This window comes from Mugil cephalus, chromosome 7 (assembly GCF_022458985.1).
Source record: "Mugil cephalus isolate CIBA_MC_2020 chromosome 7, CIBA_Mcephalus_1.1, whole genome shotgun sequence".
NCBI lineage: Eukaryota > Metazoa > Chordata > Actinopteri > Mugiliformes > Mugilidae > Mugil > Mugil cephalus.
The window spans coordinates 10851980-10878330 of NC_061776.1; the positions used below are offsets into that span (position 1 = coordinate 10851980).

Genomic DNA, 26351 nt, shown 5'->3' on the forward strand with positions numbered 1-26351 from the left:
ACACACACACACACACACCTCCCCCCTTTCTTTTTCCAACAGGGGGGGATGGAGAGCCTCAATGCTATCATTCTTTGATTCTGTTTGAATCTGGCCGCATGTGAGCAGGAAAAGGAGCCAAACGTGCTTCCTGAGTTTTCTAGGGGGGGGAAACGCTGTAATAAGCAAGGGGCGGGTGGTTAAAAATAACTGGGCTATATAAGCCCGGAGCAGGAGCCCACTCACTCTCAAACTCTCGCTGACTCTCGCTCAGGCAGGACGTTCCGTTCGCGAGGCCCTGTCCGCCGCCTCTCGCACTCAGGCACTGTTTTTCCATGGAGGCCATGTGGCGTGTGCCCCACGAGGCAGAGGCTGATGCATCCTTGCCGCAGTGATGAAGCTCTTGACACAGACATGATGTACTTACAAGTCAAAACACAAGCTTACATCATGGAGAACATGATGAGACACACACTGCATCAGTAATACAGACAAACACGGGAGTGAAGCGGCGGGGTGAGAGTGCTTTCTGTCACTTCTAAGAAATCCCCTTCCCGGTTTGTTTGACCCATCCACTTTCTTTTTTGGGTGCAGGGGGGCAGGAAGCGTCTTTTTTAGACGCGGCTCCTTTCCTGGCTTGCAGAAATTAAGTTGTGTCCAACGTTAAAAAAAAAAAAAAAAAAACTCAAAACGGTCTTGGGAAAAACTAAAGGGGGGCAGCTAAAATTGCTTTCAAGAATTCTATTTTCAAGAATTAATCTCATTGTCGCCCCGAGACCACGTCAGCGTCTTCATGACTCGTTAACAGCTTGACAGCTGGCTGAAAGCGGCGGCGATAAGGCAGAAGCACCAATAGCACAAACCTGACAATTGTGAAATGAGCTCGTTGCCCAATACGCAGAAGTGTTGAGTAAAATTCAGGGAAAGAGATTTTCAGAAGCTTCTGTGGAAATGTTGCTCCTCTGCGTTCTGCACTTGTTTCATACGACGGCCCCGGTGGTTCCTCTTCTGCAAGAAAGGAACCACCGGGGCAGGCCGCCGCGTAGGGAAGGGCAGGGGTACGTTGGAAGATGCGCGGGCGGCGTGCTGACACAAAAAAAAAAGGAGACAGACCCCGAAGATGTTTTTCCTATTTTTGACCTCTGACCTGCAAAAGAAGAATTTCCCCGCAGGGATCAGTTGAGCGCCACTTCTTCATTAACTTCTCACAAGCCTCTCTAGCTGCATTTGAAAATATTTTTATGTGGTGGTGGTGCTGCTGTTGCAGCCAGATGTGCGTCCCGCCTATCGTGTGCGTGTGTGTGTGTGTGAAGCCCGAAACTTTTGCCCTAATGAAATTCTCTCATCGGGTATGTACACTTCTCCACAGGAAGTGACAGATCAGAATGAAATACAAACCTGTCTCTTAAACGTCATACGAATTACAGAGCGCTCCCACCAGACCTGCCAACAACTTTCCTCTTTCTTTTCTTTTTTTTTTCCTGCCTTTCTTATCCCTTCGGTGCACTCTACGGAGCAGGGCTCGGAGCTGTGCGCCTTGTGATTTCAGGTCGTCCCGAGTGAAAATGTCACAGTCCTGTCTGGCTGACATCTGAATCCACCAGGTGCGGCGTTCGTCTGCTAAAGTCTTTGTACAGTTCAGAGTAAAGTTTCCTGTTAACCAGGCCTGGCTGAATTGTTGGATGAAGGTAAGCCAGGCTGTAAATATGACACGTTTCCATATGTGTTATAAGTCTGTATGTGAAGGCGGGCGGATAAAAAGAGCTGATGTCTAACATTTTTGAGAACATTAAGCTGTGACTAAGTTGGTCACATCACCCAGACTCCCTCCTGTCCTTATGTCAGGGGAATAGGTCAACATATATGATAAATGCTGCTTGAAATACCCTCCATATATAACCACAAAACGTCACCGTTACGCATTGTGAAGTTGAATTCCTGGTTTTCCTATGAGGCTGAGAGAATGTACAGTGAGCCGCCACGGACAAAAGTTCAAATCGGTGAACCTGCAGAGCTGATATTCTCTTCACATATCCTGGTTCAAAACCCTGACATTGCTCAGCAGGTGAAAGCATTCAGCACGTCCTCCAGTGTTCCTCGTAATAAACAATGTTTTGCAAGTAAATTATGAGAGGTGACTGTATCTACCAAGAGTTCAGCTGAAGATCAAGTTCCCTAATTTTTAAACTTCGGGGGCATTACAACGCATTAAAGCGTAGCTGAGAAACAGGGGAAGTGAGACTACTCTCACTCTCACTGGCACCAAAGCCAGGCAGAGGTGACAACCAGGGGTCAGGGGTTCAGGCATCAGGCCGGCCGCTCCGCCGCCACTAAAAACACATTTCCTCTCCGGCCTTACTGCACTCCTTCTGCGTGACGCACTTTCCACCGAACACAGTGTGCAGAGCAGGGATCAGGATGTGGAAACCTCACAGCTGCACTGACAGCTCTTACTGGTGATGTGATGGTGGACGCGGCAGCTTGATGATAGGCGATGTATCTGTCAGGAGGAGCCGAGCTGAGTCAGGTCGTCGTCACATCGAGTACTTTTTACTTGCGGCAGGTGGGTGGGCCCCTCCTCTGGGGCTTCAGATCCAAGTGCGTGTGCGCATTTGGCACAAATCTATAAAGTGCAATATTTAAAAATTATTTAAAATCATCCCCGCAACCACGTAAAAATTAATTGTATTACAAAGGCCTCAGTGCTATTCCGCAAGCAAAATGTGTAGATAATATTTAAAGAGTCCGAATTAAATGCGTCTTGCTTTAATGTGTATTTTATATATTTTTTTAGTAATATAGCGCCCAATTCTTTACACTTGAAATAATAGCATGCAAGTGAGTGCTTTTGACATAATTTTAGTGAATTTTACTGGTTGTCTCGGTGACCTCTGGAGCCGGAGGATACCCGCCGAGGAGACAGTCTTCATGTCAGAAACCAGATCTCTCCGCAGAAACCGCAACAAGCGCGCAGGACGACTTGTGATGTAAATGAGGACCCTAATCGACACCACAGCCCCCCGAGTCTGTCATTTACACCTGAATGGGACGTTACCTCAAATCATGTTTACATCACGACAGGTTAGAGCGCAAAAAAAAGAGAGCCTTGAAGACCGTTTCAGAAGACCCTGGCGCCTGTTTGGACAAGCCTGCTGTGAGAGGACAAAAACCATCTTCCATTAATGATAATGAGCCGAGAGGAGGGAGACGCGCCAAACAGGTGGATGCGGCAGCGCACGAGAGAAAATCTTCATCAGACTGTCTCCAAGAAAACAAAAGAACCTGCGACTTTTTTTTTTTTTTAATACGCAGTTTTTTTTTTTTTTGTGGAAACTGATGCCATTTTTTATAGTCAGAAGCGAGTGCATCATTTCTTGTAAACATAAAAAAAAATTAAGAAAGCATAGGCAGGAATGTATTATGAGGGCATAAAAAATAAATAAAATAAATAAAAAACATGGAGCAGTAAAAAATAAATATTGTGTCATATCTGATATGTAATGTGCTATTTTTGGAAGGTTCTGCGGCAAACCCTCTCAAATATTTGCGACATAGGAAATGTTTTTTTTTTTTTTCTTATTTAACGCACTTCTTGGAATTTAAAGATATTTTTATTACTATCCATCAAAAAACAAACAAAAAAAAATCTGTCTTTTGTATTAAATAGTTGGTGTGGCTTGGCCTCCAGCAGTTTCTGTCATTAAGCTTGTTCTTTTCAGCATATTACGTAAGTATCTATGGTTGCTATACGGCCCGTGTGTTTGTAATTTGCAACACTACTTTCGAGTTTGCGTCAGCACTGTGCGGGGCGGAGATTGTCCCCCACGCTTTATAGGTTGCGCAGCGCTCCCTCGCCCGCTTCAGAGCGCACTGAGCCCGGCAGTCAGCTGGAGCAGCTTTATAAGGGCTAAATTTACCAAATTCTACGTTGTTTCCTGAACTCTCACAATTGGTCGGTCGCACTCGAGTTACAAGTATAAGGTTCGGAGGACCTTGCTACATTTTAAACCTTTCAGTACTTGGACGCAGCTGTGGGAGAGGGAGATGCCAGTTGAAATAGACGTCAACAGACGGGAGTGCCTGATTTACTCTACTTGTGACAAGGTGACGCACCGACTTTTCGACTACACTTAAACTTTTGACAAGAGATAACGTTGTAGTCCTTCACCCGACGATGGCCTTATCCGGGGTGATGCTACCGTCATTTTCGACTTTCTCAAACCAAAGAGAAAAAACCTGGGAAAATGTAAGTAAAAGGAAAAGAAAGAAAAAAAGAAAGAAAAAACATTTTTATGTTAAGTCTGTAGATGTCTGGATTTGTTCTGTGTTGCGCGTATTTTTATCAGGATGAAATTATCAGTTTCTTATAAAACTTTTGAAAATAACTGCTTTTTTGTTCATTTAAAAATAGGAATAAAATAGAAATGACAAAAAATTCGCTTGTAATAAAAACGACGATGTGCAGTTCTTTATACAGAACTTTATATTAATCATGTCTCAATGTCTCTTTATCCTTGCAGAGGTGGAAAGGAGAGATGGACAAACTGGTCTCCAGTAGCTGTTCCATGCTTGAGATGGTTCACTGCCTGGACAATCACAAAAAGGACGACGAGGATCTGAGTAACTATTTGGATCTGGATTTTATTCTCGCCAACACAGCTGGCTCAGACAGCGCCGCGGAGTACGTGGGCACGACAGACCCCGGCATGTACACGACTGGAAACTCCGTGCCATCTTATCCAGCAGACGACCACCGCTCCCCGCCACCCCCGTACGGCGCCAGCCTTATGACAGAGCTGCTCCGCTCAGAAGGAACCGGCAACTATGGCATTACGCGCAACCCCAGCATCCAGGGGAGATTTTATGTCAACAGTGCGCACTTCCCCCGTCCGGAAAACATAAAAGTGGAGCCAGCCATGGACAATTACGGTCCCGTGATGGGCATGGTGCCCCAGAGCTGCAGCAAGATCAAGCAAGAAGGCAACGTTTCGTGCATGATGTCCTTCGAGCAGCCAAGGGTGGCCATCTCTCCCCGTGCAGCCAGCAACATGACCCCGCCTCTTAGTCCCGACGACCAGGGAGTTTCGGACTGCCAGGCACAGCTTTGCCAGCCCATGAACTTCCCTCAGAAATATCACACACCGGCAGCTTTCCAGCACCACCCTCAGGCTCCCCAGATGCAGATGCCCTACCACGCTCCGCACACCGGCTTCGGCATGTACGACGAAGGTCTCAACCTGCAGCCCGGCGCGCAGAGGGTCATGCTCACGCCGCCCTCGTCTCCCCTGGAGCTACTGGAATCCAAACCCAAGAGGGGCAGGCGAACGTGGCCGCGCAAGCGCACCGCGACGCACACCTGCACGTTCGCCGGCTGCGGGAAGACCTACACCAAGAGCTCCCACCTGAAGGCACATCTCAGAACTCACACTGGTAAGTCCGAGCTCATGTCCACCCCATCCCCTCCCCCCAGTGATTACAACTGGAAAAACAAACGCAACTTTCCAAAAAAAAAGGTGTTTTCCCTCTATGCAGCACAAACTAACTGAATTCTATTTTTTTTCTGCCTACGCAGGTGAGAAGCCATACCACTGCAGCTGGGAAGGGTGTGGATGGAAATTCGCCCGGTCCGATGAGCTGACCCGTCATTTCCGTAAACACACCGGGCACAGGCCCTTCCAGTGCCACCTGTGTGAGCGCGCCTTCTCCAGGTCTGACCACCTGGCACTTCACATGAAGAGGCACATGTGAATGAGCCCACAAAACGGACTTGGGGGGGTTCTTGGGGGTGTTATTTTTATTGTGATCCAACTGTATTTTTTATTTAAAACGTTCTCCACCTGACCAACGTCTTTTTATATAATATTGTTTTTTTTTTTTTGTTTTTATTAAAGTTTTAGTGTTATTATTTTCTAATAATGTAGCTGGTACTACTTTGGTTCTTTGAAAGCTTTAGAAAAGCTTTGTTTGCTTTAGAACAGGCAGACCAGGAAGGGGCTGGCCCTGTACATACTACTCTTCTTTGACAGAACTGGAATACTGTGTTTGACACAAAGTGCCTTTCTATGACTGTGCTACTGTAAAACTCTTTCCGACGGAAGGACATGGCCACAAAATAGTACGTGTTCTTGTCGACAGGAGTGAAATGCACATACAGTTGCCTAACATGTGCAAAGACAATGTTTTGTTTAAACTGCCTCAATGTCCGAACGGCCTTTACTGAATTCTTTTTCGATGCTTTTTGTCTTCGCGGTGTGAAACTCTTGGATCCAGCCCCTCTGTACACTATCAGGGCTTGATGTCCTGTGCATTATTTTTTACCTAAATTTATATGAATAAGTACATGGATTTTATACTGTAAAAATGTGTATTTATTGTACATATTAAAAGAGAATGACAATCAAACGTTTGACTGAGAAACTCGTTGTTTTTTTTCCGCCAACGCACAGTCTTTCCACACAGGGTGTACCTTGTTCACACGTTTAGTTTGATTAACCACATCCACCCACTTGATACAGGTTTCACAACCGTGCTTGAGAATAGCTGAAAATAGGTGTGGCGGACCTGCAGACCACCAGATCTGCTATATCATCTGTCACACGGCTCACAATTGTACGCTCGGGTCTCAAGACAGGGGCATTTGATTTCTGCTGTGATGTTTTGCAGCTGCAAGACAGAGAAGGGCAGCCGCTTGTGGGCTCAGCCTATAAATACAAACACTCCATTTCCATAATTACAGAGTGAGCCAGGAGCCGTCTGGACAGAGGGGCACAGCAAACCCTCATCAGGGAGCCCTTAGACTCCCTTTCTGATGGGTAGAAATTATAGTAGGACATCAAAGGGCCTTAATACTACAATTACACAGAGTCACTGTGCACTACACTTTCAAAGTATCCAAGTCTGCGCATATTATGCCCGTATGGTGTCAGTGAGCATTTGTGTGTCGAGGACACGTGTGAAAGACAGACGGTTTCAAACATGTTTCACGACAATTCAAAAAGGAAAAAGAAAAAAAAAACTTGATCACGCTGCAGTTTTAATTAAAAAAACAAACAAATTGTGCCACCGAGCTATTTCAAATGAACCTTCAACTAAAAAAAAATGTAGATGCAGGATTTCTAAAAAGAGGAACTACACACAGTCAAAAATATCTGCCCTGGTAGATGCAAATGTATCACTCTCATTTCACTTTTTTTTGTTCCAATATCAACACAAGGACTCCCAAGAAATGTCAACAAAGCATCTTAAATTAACTTCGGTGTCTTCACAAGTGCTAAAGGCAGAATTATTATAAACCAACATTGATCACGTGGCTGCGCAAAACCGCGTTACTGTGCCTCAACCCCACTGACTTCACTTTCCATTTAAACAAACTGACTTTCGGTATAATAAGACAATGGACTTACCTTGTAACAGGAATGTTAAAAATCACTTTTATTTAATTAAAAGTTGTTACAGTCTTGAGCGATAATAATTACATACGTACTGTGCAATAGTACATGTTACAGTGTTGATATGTTGATAAATAAGGCGCTGTTACTCTTTACATGACATCTGTACATTATGTGCCAAACAAACCTGATTAGTGTTGAATAATTGCAATATTTTTAAGGCACCTGGAGAAACGTCCTCCACCTGGGTCATAAGACAGTAATGAGACAGTAGAAATCCATGGGAAAAAAGAAAAGAAAAACATCCTGATTTGGTTGTTCAGAGAAAAAAAAAAAAAAAAAAAGCAAAATGTTGGAAGCATGCATCACTGTCCATCATGTGGAGACAAAGTTGTAACAGCACCAGTATAAACAATGTAGGTTTACACTTTATTTATTATTTTTTTTCCATCGTATAGAGGCGTTTAGTTGTATGGGAGTGCAGGTCGTTTGGGTGTCACGACAAAGCGACCAATGATGAACTGTCTGACGAACGCTGATATCCTAACAGCGCTCCGGGCGGCAGAGCTTTGTTCATAGGAGAGGAGGACCTCACTGATTATCACTAGCATCTTGATTATATCCCAATATTCATTCAATCCATGCACTTTAAATACCATAAATATTACATAGGGAGGCATAAACACTTTGAAATCTAAATCATGTCGCCGATGATCTGATCGCTAAAGCTCCGGTTCTTCAAGAGAAGGTTTGCGTTTTAAGGACTTTGCCGCTCCAAAAACTGGCATCTAACAATATTTACAAAACAAGGAAAAGAAAAAAAAAGAAAAACACATCGGACAAACTAAATTGCAGGGCTACAGAGTAGTTAGCGTGTATGGTTTGACTTTCAATATGAATTTTTGTCTGTAATAAGAGGTTATATAAAAGATTTTTTTTTTTTGCATTGCCTCAAGGCCCTTTTACTTCATACACCATAGACTTGTTGCTCTTGTATATAATTAAACATATAAAACATTCCTAGGATGGTATCTTCAGCAAACAGGCTTTCGATAAGGTAGGTTGGTTAGCCGTAAGATATGGAGTTAGATACACAGATTGCAGCTGGTTTGCGTTGAGTCGAACCGCTTTGCTCTCGTAGGGTGAAGACAGGCTTAAATCAAGTGGCTCCGAACTGTCCCTGATTATAGTCGCCATGTAGTTTGGGAGCAATGAACCTTAACTGGTGGCTAAATATGGAGTCATTTGACATGCGCCCAGTCATGGCTGGAGAAACACTGGTCTCTTGACACAAATTGGTAACAGGGGCCGTTAGTCAGTGTCTGTTGTCAGGAGCCTGCAGGCGGGTAACTGAAGGGCAGAGGGAAGGGGACGAAGAAGCTGCGGCGGTGGTGGAGCGTACTTGGTCATGCGTTGGGCATGTCGGCCCTGCTGAGAGCGATGGCCAGTTCCAGGTCCTGCTGCTCCTGGAGCCGCAGCCTCCTCAGCCTCTCCTGCTCCTCGCGCTCGCTCTCCCGCTTGGCCCACTCCAGCTGCTGGCTCTCATTTCCAAACTAGAGCGGAGAAACAAACATTATATGAGAGAGAGAGGGGAGGAGAAAAAAAAAAAAAAAAAAGAGCAGGAACGCAGCGTGATACTTAAAAATTTAGACTTAAAATTAAAACAAAAGCAGAATTTGAAAAACTACAAGAAACACACACGGGACGTCCTGACATGTTGCAGCGAACAGACAAAACGAATCAGATTTCACTTGGGCGACACATAAAAAAAAAAAAAAAAAAGCAAAGAAAGCAAGACTACAAGCTTAAAAGCTGAAACGATACGCAGTGCTCTACTACTAGTGCCACAGACGACGGCTCACGTTTCCCCACATACTGTGCACGGATCAGTGTCACTGAGGATATTTATTGGAAATACTTGTGCTCATTAATCACCGGACTCAGATTATGCAGTGCGGACAGGTTTTTTCACATGCAAAGGATTGACCACCACACCCTTGTACAGTCTTACCTTGTCGTGTTCGGATCCTGGCAGAGAGACAAAAATTACAATACAGAGCTCGATATAAGAACCACAAATCCCTTTCACAACAGTCATGCTGGCATGAGAGGGAGAGAATAAATTCAAGTCATGTCAAATAATACAAACCAGACACAAAAAGCTGCCATGCATCTTCTCTCCACTTGAGAGTACACTCAGCCGTTAGGCTTTACACGACGGTAAAGAAGCGGAAGACCAAAGACAAAGAGGCAGATTTACTCTGTTGTGCACTGCTTCGAGGCATATCTTGTTCTGACAGCGAATAAGCCCTTAGCTTGTACTTCCAAGACCTGAAAAATGCTCCCAGAGTTTAACCTGACGGGGCAAGTTCACCGACTTGCAAACTTAAAAGTTTAGAAAACCCCACTTCCTGTCGCAGGCTGAGGGCAGAGATGACACCAAGCGTGCGGATGAAGGCGACATATGAGTAGATAAAGACTGAGAACAGCAACGGTCCAAGTCAGTCATGCAGACATTTAATTTCCTTTTACGTGAAGCCGTTGAAAAGCTCTCAGTTGCTCTGGCAGTTGTTAGTCAACAGCAAGTCGACAAAAACCGTCCTGCGAGTGCTGCGAGCTGACACCTCTGAGCTTTGAGTGAGATCATGAGATCAGCAGCTCATGCAGACAAAGACACTTGACCCGAGAGGAAAAAACTGTAAGTAGACTACACTTACAGAGCCAATATCTGCAAAACCCACAGGACAGTCTTTGGATGCTTTATTTGCGTGAGACGTGACAATAGAGTCTTTACTGTTTGCTGCGGAGCAAACGCTCAGGGGAGGCTGTGGTGGACTCAAACCGAGCAAACCTACTGGAGAAGGAAGACATTAAAAAAAAACAAAAAGAAAAAAAAGAAAAAGCGCAAAAATGCATGAGCATCTTCACTTCAGATTCTCCCAACTGATAAACCTGTGGGAAAATAAGCTCACACTTTAAAAGGCTAATGTGTAATACTAAATATTCACAGGAAACCAACAGCTTTGAGCTCATGGCATGCAGAGTAGTCACCCAGGCTTTAAAAAAAAAGGTGTTAACCACATTTTTCATCACGCTCACTGATGCACTGAAGCTTAAACATGCACAGTGTTGCTTTTTTGGAACACACAGTCGTAAACGATGGACACACCCTTGTATACAGTAAGCTTTGAACACATTTCCTATAACGATTGTATTATTTATCCGTCATGGTTTCTTACACTGCAAACTTGCAGCGGTGCAAACTGGAAGGCTCAATGAGATAAAACACATTTGTGAATTTTTTATATATTTATATATATGTATATATATAATTCTTTTATTTATTTTTTTTCCGCTGGAACAAAGTGGATTATTTGTGCAACGGTCCCCGTGATGCAGATATTCAGAGCCACCCACGGCTTCTGAGAGTGGTCTTCTCACTTCCCCATAACGTGTGAGGCACATCTCCAGAACGAGCTCGCTGGCTAACCGTGGCCACTCATTTCTAACCCATGCTGTGTGGTAAAGCAAAGAGGAACACCAACTTTCTCAGGCTGTGGCTTCTGCTAAAAGAATAACTGCAAGGTCACAGCGGAAGGGCACATGCTGGGCATGGCCCATAGGTAATGTGTGAATTCACACACACAGACGCGCGCGCACACACACACACACACACACACACAGATAAACATAATGCCACGAACACACACAAAAGGAAGAAGAAAGCGGTTATCAGTCATATCATCAGTAAACAGGTTAAACTCAGCCCAGCGACTACAACCGCTGCAGAAAAATCTAAATTAATACCAACGGGGTCACATCAGTCTGTGAACCCATAGAACCGATATCTCTGCCAACAGGCTTCCTGTTTACAACATCAAAACAAGATATTACTTTCTCTGAACCCTCACAGCTTTATGGGGAAGTGTTTTTTTTTTTTGTTTTTTTTTTAAATAGTATTGATGGCATGAAATCATATTTTTGCAGGACAACAGTCAGATCATAATCAGCGCCCAAGAATGTGGCAATGGCATTTTTGCGATGTTAGAAAGCAATAATGAGAAAACAAAACTGGTGTGATAAATGGTGTTGATTTCAACTGCTTTGAACTGATGCTAATTATGAACGTCACTGGGTCACCTTAAAGTAAACACACACACAAATATGCGTATATGTGTTTAAAACGAGGAGTTACCGTAGGGAGGTGCGGGCCGGTTAGGCACGTTTTTCTTCGACGGGAGCGCAGGATTGTCCGGCTTCTGCTCACACACACAAGGGGGAAAAAAAAAAAAAAAGAGAAAAACTCTCAGCTGTCGCGCAAAATGATGACCCCAACAGAAATGTCAGCCAAGATATAAAGCCTTTGGAGTTTTACAAGAGAGACTCTTTCCATAAGTGTGATGAATCGGAAGAAAACTGAGAAATCAGTCACGATCAGAGCGAAATTAACAGCATGGCTTTCTACGGCTTAAGTGGAAAACTGTGCTTTATGGTGCGACTGATTCATAACTTCAAGAGACTCCAGAGCTTACCTTTGACATCTGACTGAAGTCAGCAAATCCACCCCCCTTGCTTCCAAAAGAGTTGCTTCCAAAGGGGTCCGCTTTCCCAAACAAATCTGCGACAAGAGTACATTGAAATGCATCTGGAACACTTGAATACGTTGGCGGAAAGAACCAGAAACTATAATGGAGTTCGAGGCCCAAACCGCACATTCAAAATCATCTCTGCATCTTGCTTATTCTGTACGGGCCCCACGGCCCCCGTGCTATTTTCAGAGGAGGGAATGTGGCATGACCGTTTAATTTTCCATGACATTTCACAAAAAAAAACCTGTAAAGCAGAGGTTTTGTTTGACCTGACGTATGCATCTGATCAGCTAATTAAAGGCGTCAGTTGGCGTACTGTTAACCAGAACTGTGCCTGGGTTGTTTTGAAGCTCGGTGGTGTGCCACTTAATGAAAAAAACAGCAAACTGCAGATGGTTACAGTGAAAAAACAAAACATTGTAAGAGAATATGTTTGTTGTGAGTGTGCAACCACAAAAGAGCCCATTCATGTGCAGTGCGCTGTGTTTTCTTTTTGCGCACAGTAACTCGGCTCAGGTCTACAGTTGCCTCTGTGTCCCTCTTAAGCATGTGTAGCACGGCAGATCATCGGCCAGCGGCAGCCCCTAACTTAAAACAACTTCCGCACCGAATGAGGCACGGCGGCTCAATGGCAGCAGATATAAAGGGAGGACAGAGGCAGAAGTGAACTGGTTAAAGGAGTGGCAGTGTATTCTAGTAGAGCAGGACCAGCAGTCACAGAGTTTCTGTTATGTTTGGCTCCCGCAAGCCTCCTGTTTTTCCAGGGTAGGGGGGAGTATTTTTAGTTGGCCAGTAGTTAAATGCGTAGGTACCCGACTAAAAATAGCCTTAAACCACAGGAAAATTTGAAGGCGCAGTGGGCAAAAATTGTTTTCCCTTAATGCCCCCCCTCCCCAAAATAAAATCTAAATCCAACACGTCACCGAGAACGGTCAAGAATGACTCTTTGAGTTTCGCAACTAGAGCGCTCTCTCGTCCTCTGCAGTCGGTTAATAAAGTCACATTGTGGGAAACCTGCAGTTATTAGTGCAAGGATATGACCGCGCGAATGAGAGACGTTATTTAGCCATGCGACAGTGAAGGCATTGAGGCGGTAAAAATGACTCAAAACGACTAAAAACACCGAATCGATATCAGCTCAGTTTCATTTTGAGTGCCAACTACGATTAGCGCACTGCGATAAAACCTTGTGGTAGCGATTCGGTTAGCAGGTAGTTACGTTTTATCTCAAAATGTCCGGCGATAATGCACAAACCGCGCTGCTACCAGGGAGGCAATCTCCAGATAGGGTGGCAGCGATGACTTCACTCTGTGGAAGTCAAGAAGTGGAAGAACTCAAGGGAGTTGTAACTTTTGCAGCAGCTTGCAAAGCTTCAGCAAGATGCACCCTAAAGGGCCGCGATGGCTAAAAATACCACTGTTGTGCCCGCGTCAAGTGTGACAGCAGAAGGGACCAGATCATAGTTGTCCGGAGGAAGCTCTTCTACCATGACGATGATTTCCATTTGATTTCAGGTCGACAGAAGAGGACTTTGCGAGAAAAAGACACGGAAATGAAATAAAGTGATACCTGACAGTCTATAGCCTACACCGGATACAACGTAGGCCCTTTTTGTTTTTTGTAAATTCAGATTACAGATGATGCAATTTGCCGACAAGGATCTGTCTGAAGCTACTTCAAAAACACTTGACTTATTTATATGAATGAGAGCTAAATTTTGCTGTTCTGCCAAAAAACAGAACAGCAAAATTTATCCATAAATCTCTTTGCTTTATAACTATTTAAAAATAATTGAAAGGCGAGAAGCCCACAAGTCTTCACATTTACATCCAATGACAGGCATGCCATGATGCGTGTGAGCAGCGGTGTACCTGAGTCCTTTGGTTTTGGGCTGTTGGATGCGAAGGGGTCTCCACCACTGCTGAAGGCACTCGGCTGAGAAAATACAGAAGCACCAAGTACAGTGAAATTCAAAAGAAGTTTAGAATACACACACACACAATGACCCCTTCGACATGACAACCAGGAATCCCTCTCTGGTTTGCGTTCCCAGTTATCTTTTAACAGTGAAGACACGCCGGAGCTTGTTTCTGTCAGCGCCACAGTAAAGAAAATTCATTCCGAACGTAAACAGAAGAGCGTTGGTCTACTCGCAATCACGCCGCATATGAAAGCACCCTGATTAGACTTTCAAAGAAGTGTTTCTAGTTTGATGCCGAAAAACAAAAGTCTGATACCTTGACTGGCGGTGTGGGTTTTCTACCAAAGGGCTCTGCAGATCCAAACAAGTCCGACTTGTCACTCTTCTTGAAGAAGTCCTCCTGTGATGTACCTTTGAAGGGATCACTTTCTTTGAAGGGGTCTCCTCCAAATGGATCTAGAAAAGGAACAAGACACTTGTCACCTGTGATATGAAATGCTCATACACAGCAGGGGTGGGTATTGGCAAGAACTTCATGGTACGTAACGAGATACTTGAGCATATTGCAATGTTCTACATAGTTCACTGAGAAATATTAAGTGCAGCTTAACATACAAGTTGTACATCAGATGACTGTGATAATTCATTGGACAAACTGAGTCAAAAAACAATATTAACCCAAATGATGCATTTCCAATTTATGGCACTTGTGTAGAAAAAGTGGTGGTGGCAGAAGTTGTTCAAGATAGACCCAAAACATGACTTTTTCTTTTGAAATCAATATTCAAAGACATTTCAATAGATTGTTTCCCCACCCCTAATACACAGGGACCCAAAATTAGTGGCCTCGATTACCAGGAAGCACAATGAAATAGGTCCTAACTGAGACAAAGGAATAAAATAAAGGACGATACAACAAGGCATTCAGACCTTGGAAGAGGTCAGACTTGAAGGGGTCTTCTGTCTGGAAGGGGTCCGCCGGGGGCTCCTTTGCACCACTACTGTTGTTGAACATGGCTATCCTCGACTTGAAAGAGTCATCCTGATCAACAGATCCAGAAAATAAATCAATACATGCACCTTCTCAGCGACAAACGAACTATTTTAAATCGTTAGAGCAGAAAAACGGTTACAGAAAGAGTCTGAAAAAACAACAAAAAAGTGACAGTTGAACATGGAGATTAGCAGCATTAGTTTGAATCACAGGCTTTAAATAGAGTCTAAACTGTAAAATTAATTTAAAAGTGCAAAGAGCTGTTGTGCAATTGACTGAACCAACAGATTTGAAAAGCAGTCAGAGATATATTCTTACAGATATCTTCAACTGCCGAAGAAAAGAGAAGTAAATGCATCGCTGCATATGAAGAAACACCTGGCACCGCAACACTGGTGCTGTGGTTCACATTTAGTTTCAAGTAATACTAATTTATGGTGTATTTTGTTTGATGAAGTCGTACCTTAAGTTACTTTTTAAGTTACGTTCTGGAGGGATGTCAGATAAGTTTTTCAATATAGGCTGCACGATTCTAGAAAAAATGTGAATCACGATTTTTTCGCTTAGAATTTATTTATTTTTTTATACAAAATGTTTATTATAACTAATGAACTTTAAGAAAACAAAACAAAAAAAAAAAAACATTCAAATGGTCATTCAGGTAGAGTGTGGGTCTGTGGGTGACTCTCATCCACCTGAGGTTTCTTCGCCCTCCATTTGACTCTCTTTACCGCTGACTTCTCTCTGCTTCTCTCCCTCACTGTTTCCACACACTCAACCGCAGAAAGGCTTCATCTACTGACGGAATCACGTGTTGTAAAGAGGCTTTACCATAGGTCGAGGGAGGAGTCACCTGGCAGTGCTGCCTTTAGGGGTGCTTGAAAAAATCGGGGGAAAAAATGGGGGCATTTGTTTGTGATGCGGCTCGTGAAATAAAATGCTTAAGAATCGTTGCGTTTCGAAATGAGATGGCGTTTATGTGTGAATCGAGATTGCAATTTTTTAACGATTTATCGTGCAGCCCTATTTGTCAATGTTGATGTTTTGGCAAAGTTACGGCCGATGGTGACCATTTCAGGTCCAACAATAATTAACAATAAAACAATAAATGGAATATTTGTGATCACTCCTCGTCAACCTTTTAACTACAGTATTGTATGGCTAATGTTACTTCTCCGTAAAGCTCTTAGCGTTAGCATCTTTTATTTAGCTACATTTATCATAACTGAAATGAACTAAACCTAGCTTAAACTAACTGAAACCGAGGCTAATATAACTTTTCCAAATCCATGCTAGTTCGTATGGATCATTGTCGAGTCCAATTGTCCTTAATTTGATCTGATAATCCACATTTTTCCCGGTCTCGCTGTATTTACTGCTACATTTCACCATGTTTTTGCCACTCAGGGGGGCGTGGCCCCAGACGGCAGTGACATAAGTGAATACCCTCTATTACTATAAAGGCTGATATGCTTTCATTATTAACAGGATCAACAGAAAGGAAGATGAACTAAGGGGTTCTGAGTTTCTGTGGCTGCCACAGGATAGATATGTCTTCATGATGTCCTCACCGCACTTCTGAAACCTCCATTCGCCTTCTCAGCAAACCCTTCGCTTAGGTCTGGCAGGTTGCTGAGGTTTCCACCGTTGATGCTGCTCAAAGCGTTGTTGTACTCCTCAATGGTCTTGGTCATTTCCTTCTGGTTGTCCTGGATCAGCGACAGCTTACTGCGAGCCTAGAAGCACATAAGGCCGTTTAATTAAAAAAATATATCCATTATATACATTTGATATCCTTCATTGTGTCTTTTAAAATATGGGTCAAAGTTGTTCAACATTTCACACTTGGCAGAAATTCGAAACCACTGTGACTTCAAGCCACAATAAGAAATAAAAAGCGGCTGAAACCGAAACTTGAATTTGCAGTTTGTCATTTATTTACTAGAATTACAATCTGTCATAGTTTTACTTCAAGTAATAAGACAATGAGACACATAAACAATACATAACATTAAAATAATTGACAAACTTAACCCGAGTTGAGAGCTTAAAGGCTCAAAGCACCACAGTGTCCTCGTGTAACCCGTTGTCTGACTTGTACCCACCTGGTTGAGCTCATCCTGGGTGGTTTTGAGCGACTTAACAATGCTATCCAGCTGAACACGGCCGGAGAGCAGGCTCTGCTCCAGCTGGGCCTCCTCCTCCTGCAGACGACTCAGGTCCGCTTTGGTGCGACTCAGCTCATCTTCTTGGCTGCGGAGGTCCGACTCCTGAGAGTGGATCTGGCTCTGCAGGGACGAAATCTGGAGGGCGAAAGGAAAGAGACGTTTTAGATTTGTAGCATTCAGGAATTATAGCTTTAAATCACATTTACACTTACTTGCCAGTTCATTGGGGACACTAGAGACTATAACCTACAATCCTCTTAGGTTCATGAAGGTTCAGCGTTAGTTTGAAATAACTAGAGCTGTGGTTTGTTGAACTATTGAACCTTTTTGTGTTGAACCGATATGTTGCTGGTATTTTAGCAACCACATTTTAGTCACTCACACATTAATTAGCAACTATTTACAGTAATAAGGTAATGAAGGGGGTTTTTATTTACGACTGCTATATTAAAATGCATAAATTCTCACTAGTGTCCCTAATGATCTGGCAAGTTAATGTATTTTTGACCTACTTGACGAGATATAATCAATGATATTTTAAAGTTAGATCTCAGCAAGACCAGATAACGCTTCCTTTAAGCGTAAATATATGTTTTCCTATTATGCTTCAACTGTATATAGTTTAAGGAAGCACAGTAAGAGAAACACACACAGTTATCTCGACTTTTAAACACAGTCTTAAAGTTGACACTTGATGACTATTTTTAACGTAATAATCTGCAGCACCTTCCCATTAATAAGTCCAGATTTAAAGTCACCACTGCTTGACACTTAACCTGGTACTTGAGATCACAGTCAACAAAAAACATTACACCACAACAAAATGACAAGCGCATTTGCATTTTCATGTCACCAGATTTAAATTTACATATGTCTGGGTCTGGGCAGTAGCTTTCTGAACCAATCAGAGCTCTGTACATGAGTTGTGAGTAAATGCTCCATGCAATGCGTAATTTTCTTCTGATTTCACTGATAAAAGTCATTATGGGATTCAACCAACACATCCGACACAACAACTTCTTATTTTTTTTTAACTGTGCTCCAACTTTGATTACTCAAGAACAATACTACTGTATTGGTGAGTGAGTGTTTCTGACTTTTATGATACAAACTTCAGAGTCTTGGCTTTCAAAAGAGGCCAAGACCATGCAAAAGCTCCAAAATGTTCATTCAATTTACTTTGGCTACGTCTTAAATAGGTGTTTTTCTGCAAAAAAAAAGCTGGAATGATAAAAGGTTAATAAGTCATATCTCTAACCATCTGGGTCTCGTCCTGGCACTTCTGCTTGATGTCGTTGAGCATGCCTTCAAGCTTGGAGCGCTGCTGGTCCATCTCCTCCAGACGTTCCTGTGAATCCTGCTTCTGGGACTCCAGGTCCTGCAGGCTGCTGCTCTCCCTGTCCAAGTCATTCTGCATGTCCTGAGGGTTCATCAAACAAACCAAGAAGAGCACGTATTTACGGATTACAGCTTTATTACGACAGTGACTTGATCACTTCACCTGGGCTGACTGCTGTGAACAGCCTCTTTTTGTGTTACTGAGGTATTAACGTGCAGTTAGAGGTCCTCCCATTACTACAGACAACGTCAATATGATCTGGGCTCAGTCATACCTGAACATCTGTGTTCTGTCGTCTGATCGCTTCCTCTTTTTCTTTAATCTCTTGCTCCAGGATGAATTTCTCTCTACAAGTGGGCGACGTGGGTGAAGAACAAAGACAGAGAGACTATAATTAGGTCTTACTCACCAAGAAAAGCACGATTCTTGGAGACAAAACCGGGTCAAGTGGCATTTGTAGTGTTTTTAATGTGCTTGAAAAAGACGAGTGATGATAAGTGGATGAAGTGGAATGAAAGCAACACGCTAATGATTTGAAGTTTTGACTGACGTTGAATTATTAGGTTTATCAAGACTGGAACCTATTAAGAGTGAGCCACAGAGTGACGGCTGCTAAATAAAAAACGTGTCAAGTAGACAAGTGTCATACATATGTCCGTTGTTTGCTCTCTGCGATTGGTCTGATAGTTTAAACAGCTTTGATCCTCAACATCGCTGTAACACTCCTCCTCTTTTTCTTCTTGCAGAGGAAGAGAAACAAAGCTGTCCTCTTGCTGCTCAGTGTGCAGGGGCTCACCTCTGCAGCTGAGCCACTTCCTGGCTGAGGTCATCCAGCTCTTTGATGCCCGTCAGCTCTACCGACCCCGTGGAGCTGGCGCTGTCCTAAGGCAAGAGACATTGAGACAGACGAGTGAGCAAAAAAGGAGGGAGAAGGAGAGTTTGATAAGAAAGTGTAATGGGTGACTCGCGGGTGCCGGGAGGCGTGTCGATAATATGTAGAAGTGGACATGATAAACATGCAATGTGAACGTGAAGAAGCTGCGAGGACAAAAAAAGGGAGGGACAAAGACGGCACAGGGGGCGTGAGTGGAGCTCCCTGCTGTTGTGTCTAACAAAACAAAAGTCGAAGGAAGGAAATGCGAACACCTTGCACGGCTACGAGGGGAGTGTGAGAGCCAGACAATACATGAATGACAAGAAATGCACACAGTCGAGACAATAGAAAAGAGCACTACAATAAAACGTGACTTATACGTCAGGAATTCGCTCAATAGAAAATCAGGCTGTCCCACAATCCTGTCTGTCTGTGGGGGCTCCAAGAACAGTCACACGGAGGTTACTTTAAAAAATCACTTTCCTCAACACTGTAAATATATGTCTCATGAATATGTATTTATACTGAGTTCTCGTGTCTGGAGCAATCCTTTTATGTGGAAGGCTTAAATCTAGTAACTCATTTGTATTTGAATAACCTTTCACAGCGTCTTTTTTTAGCGTCATGTTTGCTTTGATCCTATCTGCGGTTAACTAAAGCCTTCAGCAATTTGAACGTCTACCTTGACAAACAGCGAACAAAGTGGAACAGCTTGTTCTACAAGAACAACATGCAGGATGAAGTGAGAGTACACTATAGCCGGAGTGTCATTAGTTGATGTGACAGGCCGCTGGTGATGAAAGTGCAGCACATTATGTTCCCGTTCACGGTGTGCACTACAAACGGGTGAGACGGACAAAAAAAAAATATGACGGAACACAGGCGCCACCTTGTGGCACGACGCTCAACTACTCACTCTGCGCATATTAGCTAGTGCTGCGAGTTCTGGTCTCACAGACGACATAAGCCCCGCATAGCTCTGTTAGACAGAATAGGAGACAGCTCAAAAAAAAAAAAACAACAAAACAAAAGCATTTAAAACAGTTTTGCACTGGAAGAGTAGAAAGCAAGAAAGTGGAATCACCATTTAAAAGGCACAAAGTAGCAGGAAAACCCTTGAAACACATAAGCAAGTTTGTAAGGAAAAAGAGAATTTCAATTGAAAGATGGAGGAAAGGTTTAAAGTAAAGACTCACTGTGACAGTAGTTGATGTTCCAGTCCTTTCTGATGGAGGGATCATATCTGGAGTAAGAGCGGAGGGAGGGTCTTTTCCCTTATTGACCTTTTGATCAATCAGATACATGGCCAGAGAGAACTGCTCCCGGGACAGCTTCCCTGTCTGTTTGGTGTCGGCGAGTCCCCTGTGGAGAGGAGACGCTCAAATCACCTGATACTAAAATATTTGCAACAATGTTCACAAATAAATTACAGCTACAGAAAAGTTACTGTGACCCACATGGATATTAAATCCATTTACATCATTTAGAGTTACCATGACCGGCCAAAAGGTGGCGCAACAGCCTTTTTTCCCCCCATTGTCATGATCAAGTGAGATCTCACTCTGACCCGTGACACTAAGTAGAGAGCCCATTAGTGACCGAGCTAACGAACATAACGAACAAGAAAGACGTTGTAGCGGTCAAAAATTCTAATAAGCCTTTCACTTATTAGGAATGAGTCTTGTGTGTTTTTTATTGGATCAAAGAAGCTGCTTCACCGTGTGAAAACTGAAAACTCCGACTGGTTTATTTCCACTCCAGAGAAATAAACACAAAAACACAAGAATCTACCCGGGTAGGAGTCATACAACAGAATATTAAACGCACAACACAGAACTGGACTCTTAACTCCTAATAAAGGAGAAGGGACACTGTTTTTTTGTATTTCTTATTTTCCATATACTGTCAAAAAAACATTTGTGTGAGGCAATAAACTGTCAATGTTCAACTTCATGTTCCTTCAATTCAGAGAATTTTCTATAATCATGTTAGGGTATTCATGCGGTATGATTTCATGTATTTTTTGTTTATTTATTTTAAATTTAATCATTATTATTAGTAGCAGTAGTAGTAGGATTATTACTTTTGTGTGTGTGTGTGTGAAAATGCTGTAATGTTGTTATAATCGGTGCTTGACCTAATGTGGACCCCAGGAAGAGTAGTCTTCATTTCTATGAAGACTAATGGGGCTCCAAAAGACACAATAAACAATAAACAATTGACTCATTCTCCAAACCTAAAGAAATGTAGTGGTTCTTTTGTCAGATTAAGGACGCTACATTTCCATCTCCAAGTGTTGCTTTTATACCAAGTGCAGTGGACTCTCAGCTAATTTCCAAACATTTGTAAACATGTAAACTTATCAGAAGATGGCGCCATTATGTTGCATCTGGTGGAGTGATGTCTACACGCTACTCAAGTACTCGGAAATGTCTCGGAAAAAGATTGACCTAAGAGCAGGAGGTGCTTCACGCTGTCTTTTGTGTCTGTTGATCCATTTATAATCATAAATGCAAGTATGTAAGTGCACACATGCACCTTGGTTACAGTGTATTATTTACAGATATTCTCTAGAAAGTTCTACGGTTTGAGAGAGCACATGGAAATAGTTGAAACACAAGACAATGTGGAAATTAGGAAGCACTCTTGGTTATTTTACTGTATGAATGCCATAAATAAATCTAAATTAACAAACCACTGTTGTATACAACAAACATTTCTGTTTTCCTAAGGCTGTGAAAAATCAGCTCTCAGTTATCTGTTTGCCTAGTTTAGTGGTGTGTCCTGTCACTACTAACTGTTAAAATGGTCCGGGCCACTAGAATGAATTCATAATGAATCAAGATGAAGTGCAGACCATCACATTCAGCATGATTCAGGGGAGACCAGTTCTGTACGGTGGTTTAAAGATCTTCCGTGTCTCAAAACTAATAGTAGTTCTACAGGTTTTCCCTTTCAATTGACACATGTACTGACGAGCACTGCCACCTACTGGCACAAAGAGGTATTTTCATAGTATGTGGCAGCTGGTCATAGGCTGCGGTGTTTGCTGTGTGAAACAAGGGCAACTTTTGAACACACAGGCAACATGAGGGGTTTGTTGTGGGTAATTCTGGCCACTGTGATGTTCTTAATATATCAGAGTTGTTGTGACTGTATCAACCGAGTTGTGGTCTCACCATATCTGTGCCAGCATTGTCTGGGAGAGAGAGGACTGCATAAAGATCTCAATGACCTCGCCGCCTGTGACGAGGCCGTCGTTGTCTTTGTCCGTTGTCTTGAAAATATCATCGTATTTCTCTCTGTCGGCCACTGGCACCACCCAGTTCACCGCTGGCTGGAGGGAACAAAAGACATTTTGTGAGTTCAGATGAGGGGAGACAACAGCAGCTAAAAAGTTGAGTTGGGCCAAATTGTGATGACTAGACTGGGTCAGGGCAATGCAGAGCAGGAGGTCTTGGGGAGTTGACGTTTAATGAGTCAAAGCAAAGATATATAATTTAAATCCCAACAAATCTCATCCAGGAGATTTATGAATCCACCCCTGAACACAAATACAGTAATTTGCTTTTAAGCTGTAACGTAAAACTTGAAAAGGGGAAAAAAGGACAACAAATACAAAAAAACAAATAAAAACTAAATACACCACAATAATTATATAAGGTGATGAAGGTGCACAACAGAAGTACCAGCAGCACTGCTTCTCTTCCTTTTCAAGGAAAACCTGTTCCTCCAAGAGTCACGGATGACGAATTCCTGCAGCTATATCAAGGCAGAGGGAAACAAACTGGCCTTGGCACAACGCTCATAACAATGTGGAAAAACAAGTCCACCCCATTAGCAACAGAAAAGAGTTAATACGTGAAAATGCTATTTTGTGTCAGCCCCTATGATTAGCCTAGGAAAAGTTTCACCATTTTCTTCCCCTCACTTAGTTTCACAATTATTTGTCATTTTACTTATATTTTTAACACTCGGGAAAAGAAAACTATTCACGTTCAGGAAGTGACATCCCAAGATTGTATCGAAGCGCCCGGCAACATATGACTTTGACAAATTCTTATCAGTGAAGCATTTTTGAGATACAACTAAAAAGATACCAGGCATGATACGGTTTGTTCCCTCTCACATTTAAGAAACAAGAATAAAAACAAAAACAAAGCAGGTAGTAAAATTGACTCATTGACTAAATAAGGGACAGTTCACCCCACAATTAAATACACATGAATATCTTCTGGCCTGTCATGCTTTTGCAGACTTTTGAATTCTGTCGTGTACTTTTGAATTCTGTTGTGTACTTTTGATTTCTGTCCATGACATGAGCTCATGACAGCATGTAAAAAGCTGTAACATTAGGCAGTTCCACGAGGTTTGACAACCAGCAGTACCACCAAAACCCCTCGGGGTTGAACTATACAAATGAATGTGATGGAGTTGAGAGAAAGGTGGTGGTTGCTGTAGTTAACCTGGAGCTGCCCATGACAACTGCCTCTCATCGTGACATGGCACATGCTTTCTCCTATGCAGTGATGCAGTTGGCAGGTGTGATTAGGTAGCCATAAAGACTTCCACCATAAAACTGCTCACAACAATCTCACAGCGAGGCCTCAGATTTTCACACCTAGTATTTCCAAATCTTTGCATCTTTCATCACTCTGCATCTAGATCCATAAATAAAACTAAATATCAGAGGGAACATATGTATTTCAGATTTAGCAGTTACAGTTACGCACTATAAATAATGACTATAGCCTATTTAATGCCATAATTATATTAATACTTCAAGAGAAAGGCAGTATAAGGCAACATACCGGTGAACTGGATTTAAAGGAGTGTTTTGGAGAAAGGTTGACCGCACTGGTGGTGTAGGGAGACGTGCTTCGCAGAGTCTCTTTAAGAGGAGCCGGGCCGGACATGAGACCGGACAGAGCAGGCAGCACAGCCACAGCACCTGGAAGCCCGACTGCAGACTTTTTCCTTTTAGAAGGTGGGATGAGGGAAGCGGGTAAGCTTGCTGGGACAGGCTCTTTCTCCATGGCACGGTACACAAGATGCATGACCTACAAAACAGGAAACCAGATTAGTAATCATTTCTAATTTTTGTTGTTATTATTTTCTTCATTTTTAAAATCAAATATTACCTTCACAGAGTTATTCTTGAGTAACCCTTTTAAATACCCTAGTGATGCTTACCACAGTGAATTCCTCTTTGTCCAAGTTTCCATCTTTATCTATGTCACTTAGCTCCCAAATCTGCAGAAACAAACGTAAAGAATGAGATTTAGTTGCTATAAATGGCTAAAATTGCCATAACAGGAAAGAAAACAAAATACCTTTCCTAACACGTCCATAGGTAGCTTGGAGTTTAACAGTACTGGCCTGACTTTATCACCGGAGAGGAGACCATTTACAGGGGCCAGACTCTCAAAAATTCCCTCAAACTTTCCTTTTTCATCGGACTAGAAAAGAAAAAAAATATCAAGTTTAGTAAGGTTTGCTTATATCCTCAAGAACATTCTTAGTATATTATATCGACTCACCCTTATTGCCCACTGTGACTCAGGTGCTGTCGTTGAAATACCTAATAATGGGCTGCTAGTATCTTTCTGTAAAACATAGAGTGCAAATACTGAGAAGCAGGGCAAACATTACAGTGTAACAACAGACCTCAAATGAGGAAAAGACAGTGTGACACGCAATAACGCTGCAGGATTAGTAGCCCTTTCTGAGATACTAAATGTCCATTTAAGTGTCATCATTCAGTCCTTTCCCTACCACTCAACCACAGGAAAAGTCACGTCAACACTTACAAATTTGGGTGCAGCTACATTTTGGTGGAGGTTGCTAAGGCTGATATCATTTCCACCCTGCGCTGAGGCAACCAGCCTCAAAGCGAGGAAGAAACCCTACAAAAGAGGAAGAAAGCAGAAAAAAATCTGGTGTTTTGTGCAAACGTCAGCGTGATCAATAATGGACAGATTTACTATGACGTTCACTGTTACCCGCTTATCCAAATAGCCTCTTCTTTCTGAATCTGCCATATCCCATATCTTAAAAAAGAAAACATAAAGTTAAAAGACCGTTTGGATGCGATTGACCAAACAGATATGCTTATAAAAATTAGATATAGGGGATTTTCTGACCCACCTTCCCAAGTGTACTGTCTGAAAGCCCAGACTTTTTGAGAAACTGAGCAGCATCACCTGCTGATATTTTGCCTGTGTTTCCTGGATCCAGCTGTAAAGAATCAATAACATATTACCAAGTGGATACACCAGACACAGCATTGATTATTAAGTGATTTTACACGTCATATCAAACTGGAAACTGGAAACCATGGGTTACGTCGAACCTACCTGTCTGTAATAGCTTTCAAATGAAGGGTTTCCATTTGATAGCTGAAGGAGAAAACAGAGAAGAAACATAAAACTGAGTCTGAGTAACAAATGAGCTTGTGTCAGCTGGCATACACACCAGAAAAAAAAACTTGTCGAAAAACCTGGAAACATTCAGGTCGTCAACAGAACTTACCTCGAACAAAAAAAAGAGGTAAAAACAGTCTTAATGATTGTTTTTACTCAGTTTTACGCTCTAGTTAGTCATATCTTGTTATCTCAATACACCACCATCCTCTCCGGTAGCGTACCCCCTCCATTAAAACATACAGTAACTTAGCTATCCTCAGTTCAACTAGCTAACCATGTTTACCTAGATGTCACCGAAAACCGGCTAATACGGCCCCACTGGCGAATACTCAGCACAGTTTAGGAAGTCGTAACGTGTTGGGGACACAAAACGACTACCACTGTCACTTGATAATGGCCCCAAGTTGGAATTAGAGACTTATCTGTAGCTGTTCGAAGTTATTACCTGATTGAGTGTCATGAGCGCCGCCATATTTCCTGGTGTCTCGGGAGCGCGCTCACGCCCCTGAAGGGTGCGGGCACGAGCGGCGACAGACCGGAGGAGTGGTTCCGGTGAGTGAGTGTTGCCCCTCCCGGATACCGGCCACACCGGGACGGGGTAGGACGTGGGGACCCATAACTACTGAGTAGCAATGCAGCGATGAATTTGTATTTGAGTAAATGTAGCTCTGGC

The 26351-nt window shown here is 42.8% G+C and overlaps 2 protein-coding genes across 8 annotated transcripts; one reads left to right on the forward strand and one right to left on the reverse strand.

Annotated features, from left to right (window-relative positions):
- Window positions 1–26235, reverse strand: eps15l1b (epidermal growth factor receptor pathway substrate 15-like 1b). 7 transcript variants are annotated; one of them, XM_047588729.1, is made up of 25 exons: window positions 26124–26235; window positions 25610–25651; window positions 25401–25490; window positions 25256–25303; window positions 25064–25159; window positions 24794–24859; window positions 24587–24712; window positions 24447–24506; window positions 24065–24313; window positions 22433–22590; window positions 20450–20615; window positions 20170–20232; window positions 19176–19261; window positions 18654–18726; window positions 18299–18460; window positions 16978–17175; window positions 16444–16608; window positions 14809–14920; window positions 14195–14334; window positions 13829–13892; window positions 11900–11985; window positions 11563–11626; window positions 10085–10221; window positions 9379–9395; window positions 7387–8920 (listed from the first exon to the last, which is right to left on the reverse strand). In XM_047588729.1, exons 1-25 carry the CDS (start codon window positions 26148–26150, stop codon window positions 8851–8853), a joined length of 2565 nt encoding a protein of 854 aa, XP_047444685.1. In that variant the 5' UTR covers window positions 26151–26235; the 3' UTR covers window positions 7387–8850. The 7 variants fall into 7 exon arrangements, with proteins under 7 accessions (XP_047444688.1, XP_047444685.1, XP_047444687.1 ...); XM_047588731.1 differs by lacking the exon at window positions 10085–10221; XM_047588728.1 differs by lacking the exon at window positions 9379–9395 and having other exon boundaries at window positions 10085–10218.
- klf2b (Kruppel-like factor 2b) lies at window positions 4100–6385 on the forward strand. The gene is made up of 3 exons (XM_047588734.1): window positions 4100–4225; window positions 4500–5409; window positions 5552–6385. The coding sequence occupies exons 1-3, from the start codon at window positions 4154–4156 to the stop codon at window positions 5725–5727; spliced, it is 1158 nt and encodes a 385-aa protein (XP_047444690.1). The 5' UTR covers window positions 4100–4153; the 3' UTR covers window positions 5728–6385.
- Window positions 26236–26351: the final 116 nt, after the last annotated feature.

Bases quoted from the DNA above. Each gene is read 5' to 3' on its own strand.
- klf2b (XM_047588734.1), top strand. From the start codon at position 4,154: ATGGCCTTATCCGGGGTGATGCTACCGTCATTTTCGACTTTCTCAAAC. The intron at 4,226-4,499 runs GTAAGTAAAAGG...TTATCCTTGCAG, and splicing joins GAGAAAAAACCTGGGAAAAT to AGGTGGAAAGGAGAGATGGA. The intron at 5,410-5,551 runs GTAAGTCCGAGC...CTGCCTACGCAG, and splicing joins ACATCTCAGAACTCACACTG to GTGAGAAGCCATACCACTGC.
- eps15l1b (XM_047588727.1), bottom strand. From the start codon at position 26,150: ATGGCGGCGCTCATGACACTCAATCAG. The intron at 24,507-24,586 runs GTATTTTGTTTT...TTGTTTCTGCAG, and splicing joins CTATGGACGTGTTAGGAAAG to ATTTGGGAGCTAAGTGACAT. The intron at 14,921-16,443 runs GTGAGGACATCA...TCTGTTGATCAG, and splicing joins ATGGAGGTTTCAGAAGTGCG to GATGACTCTTTCAAGTCGAG.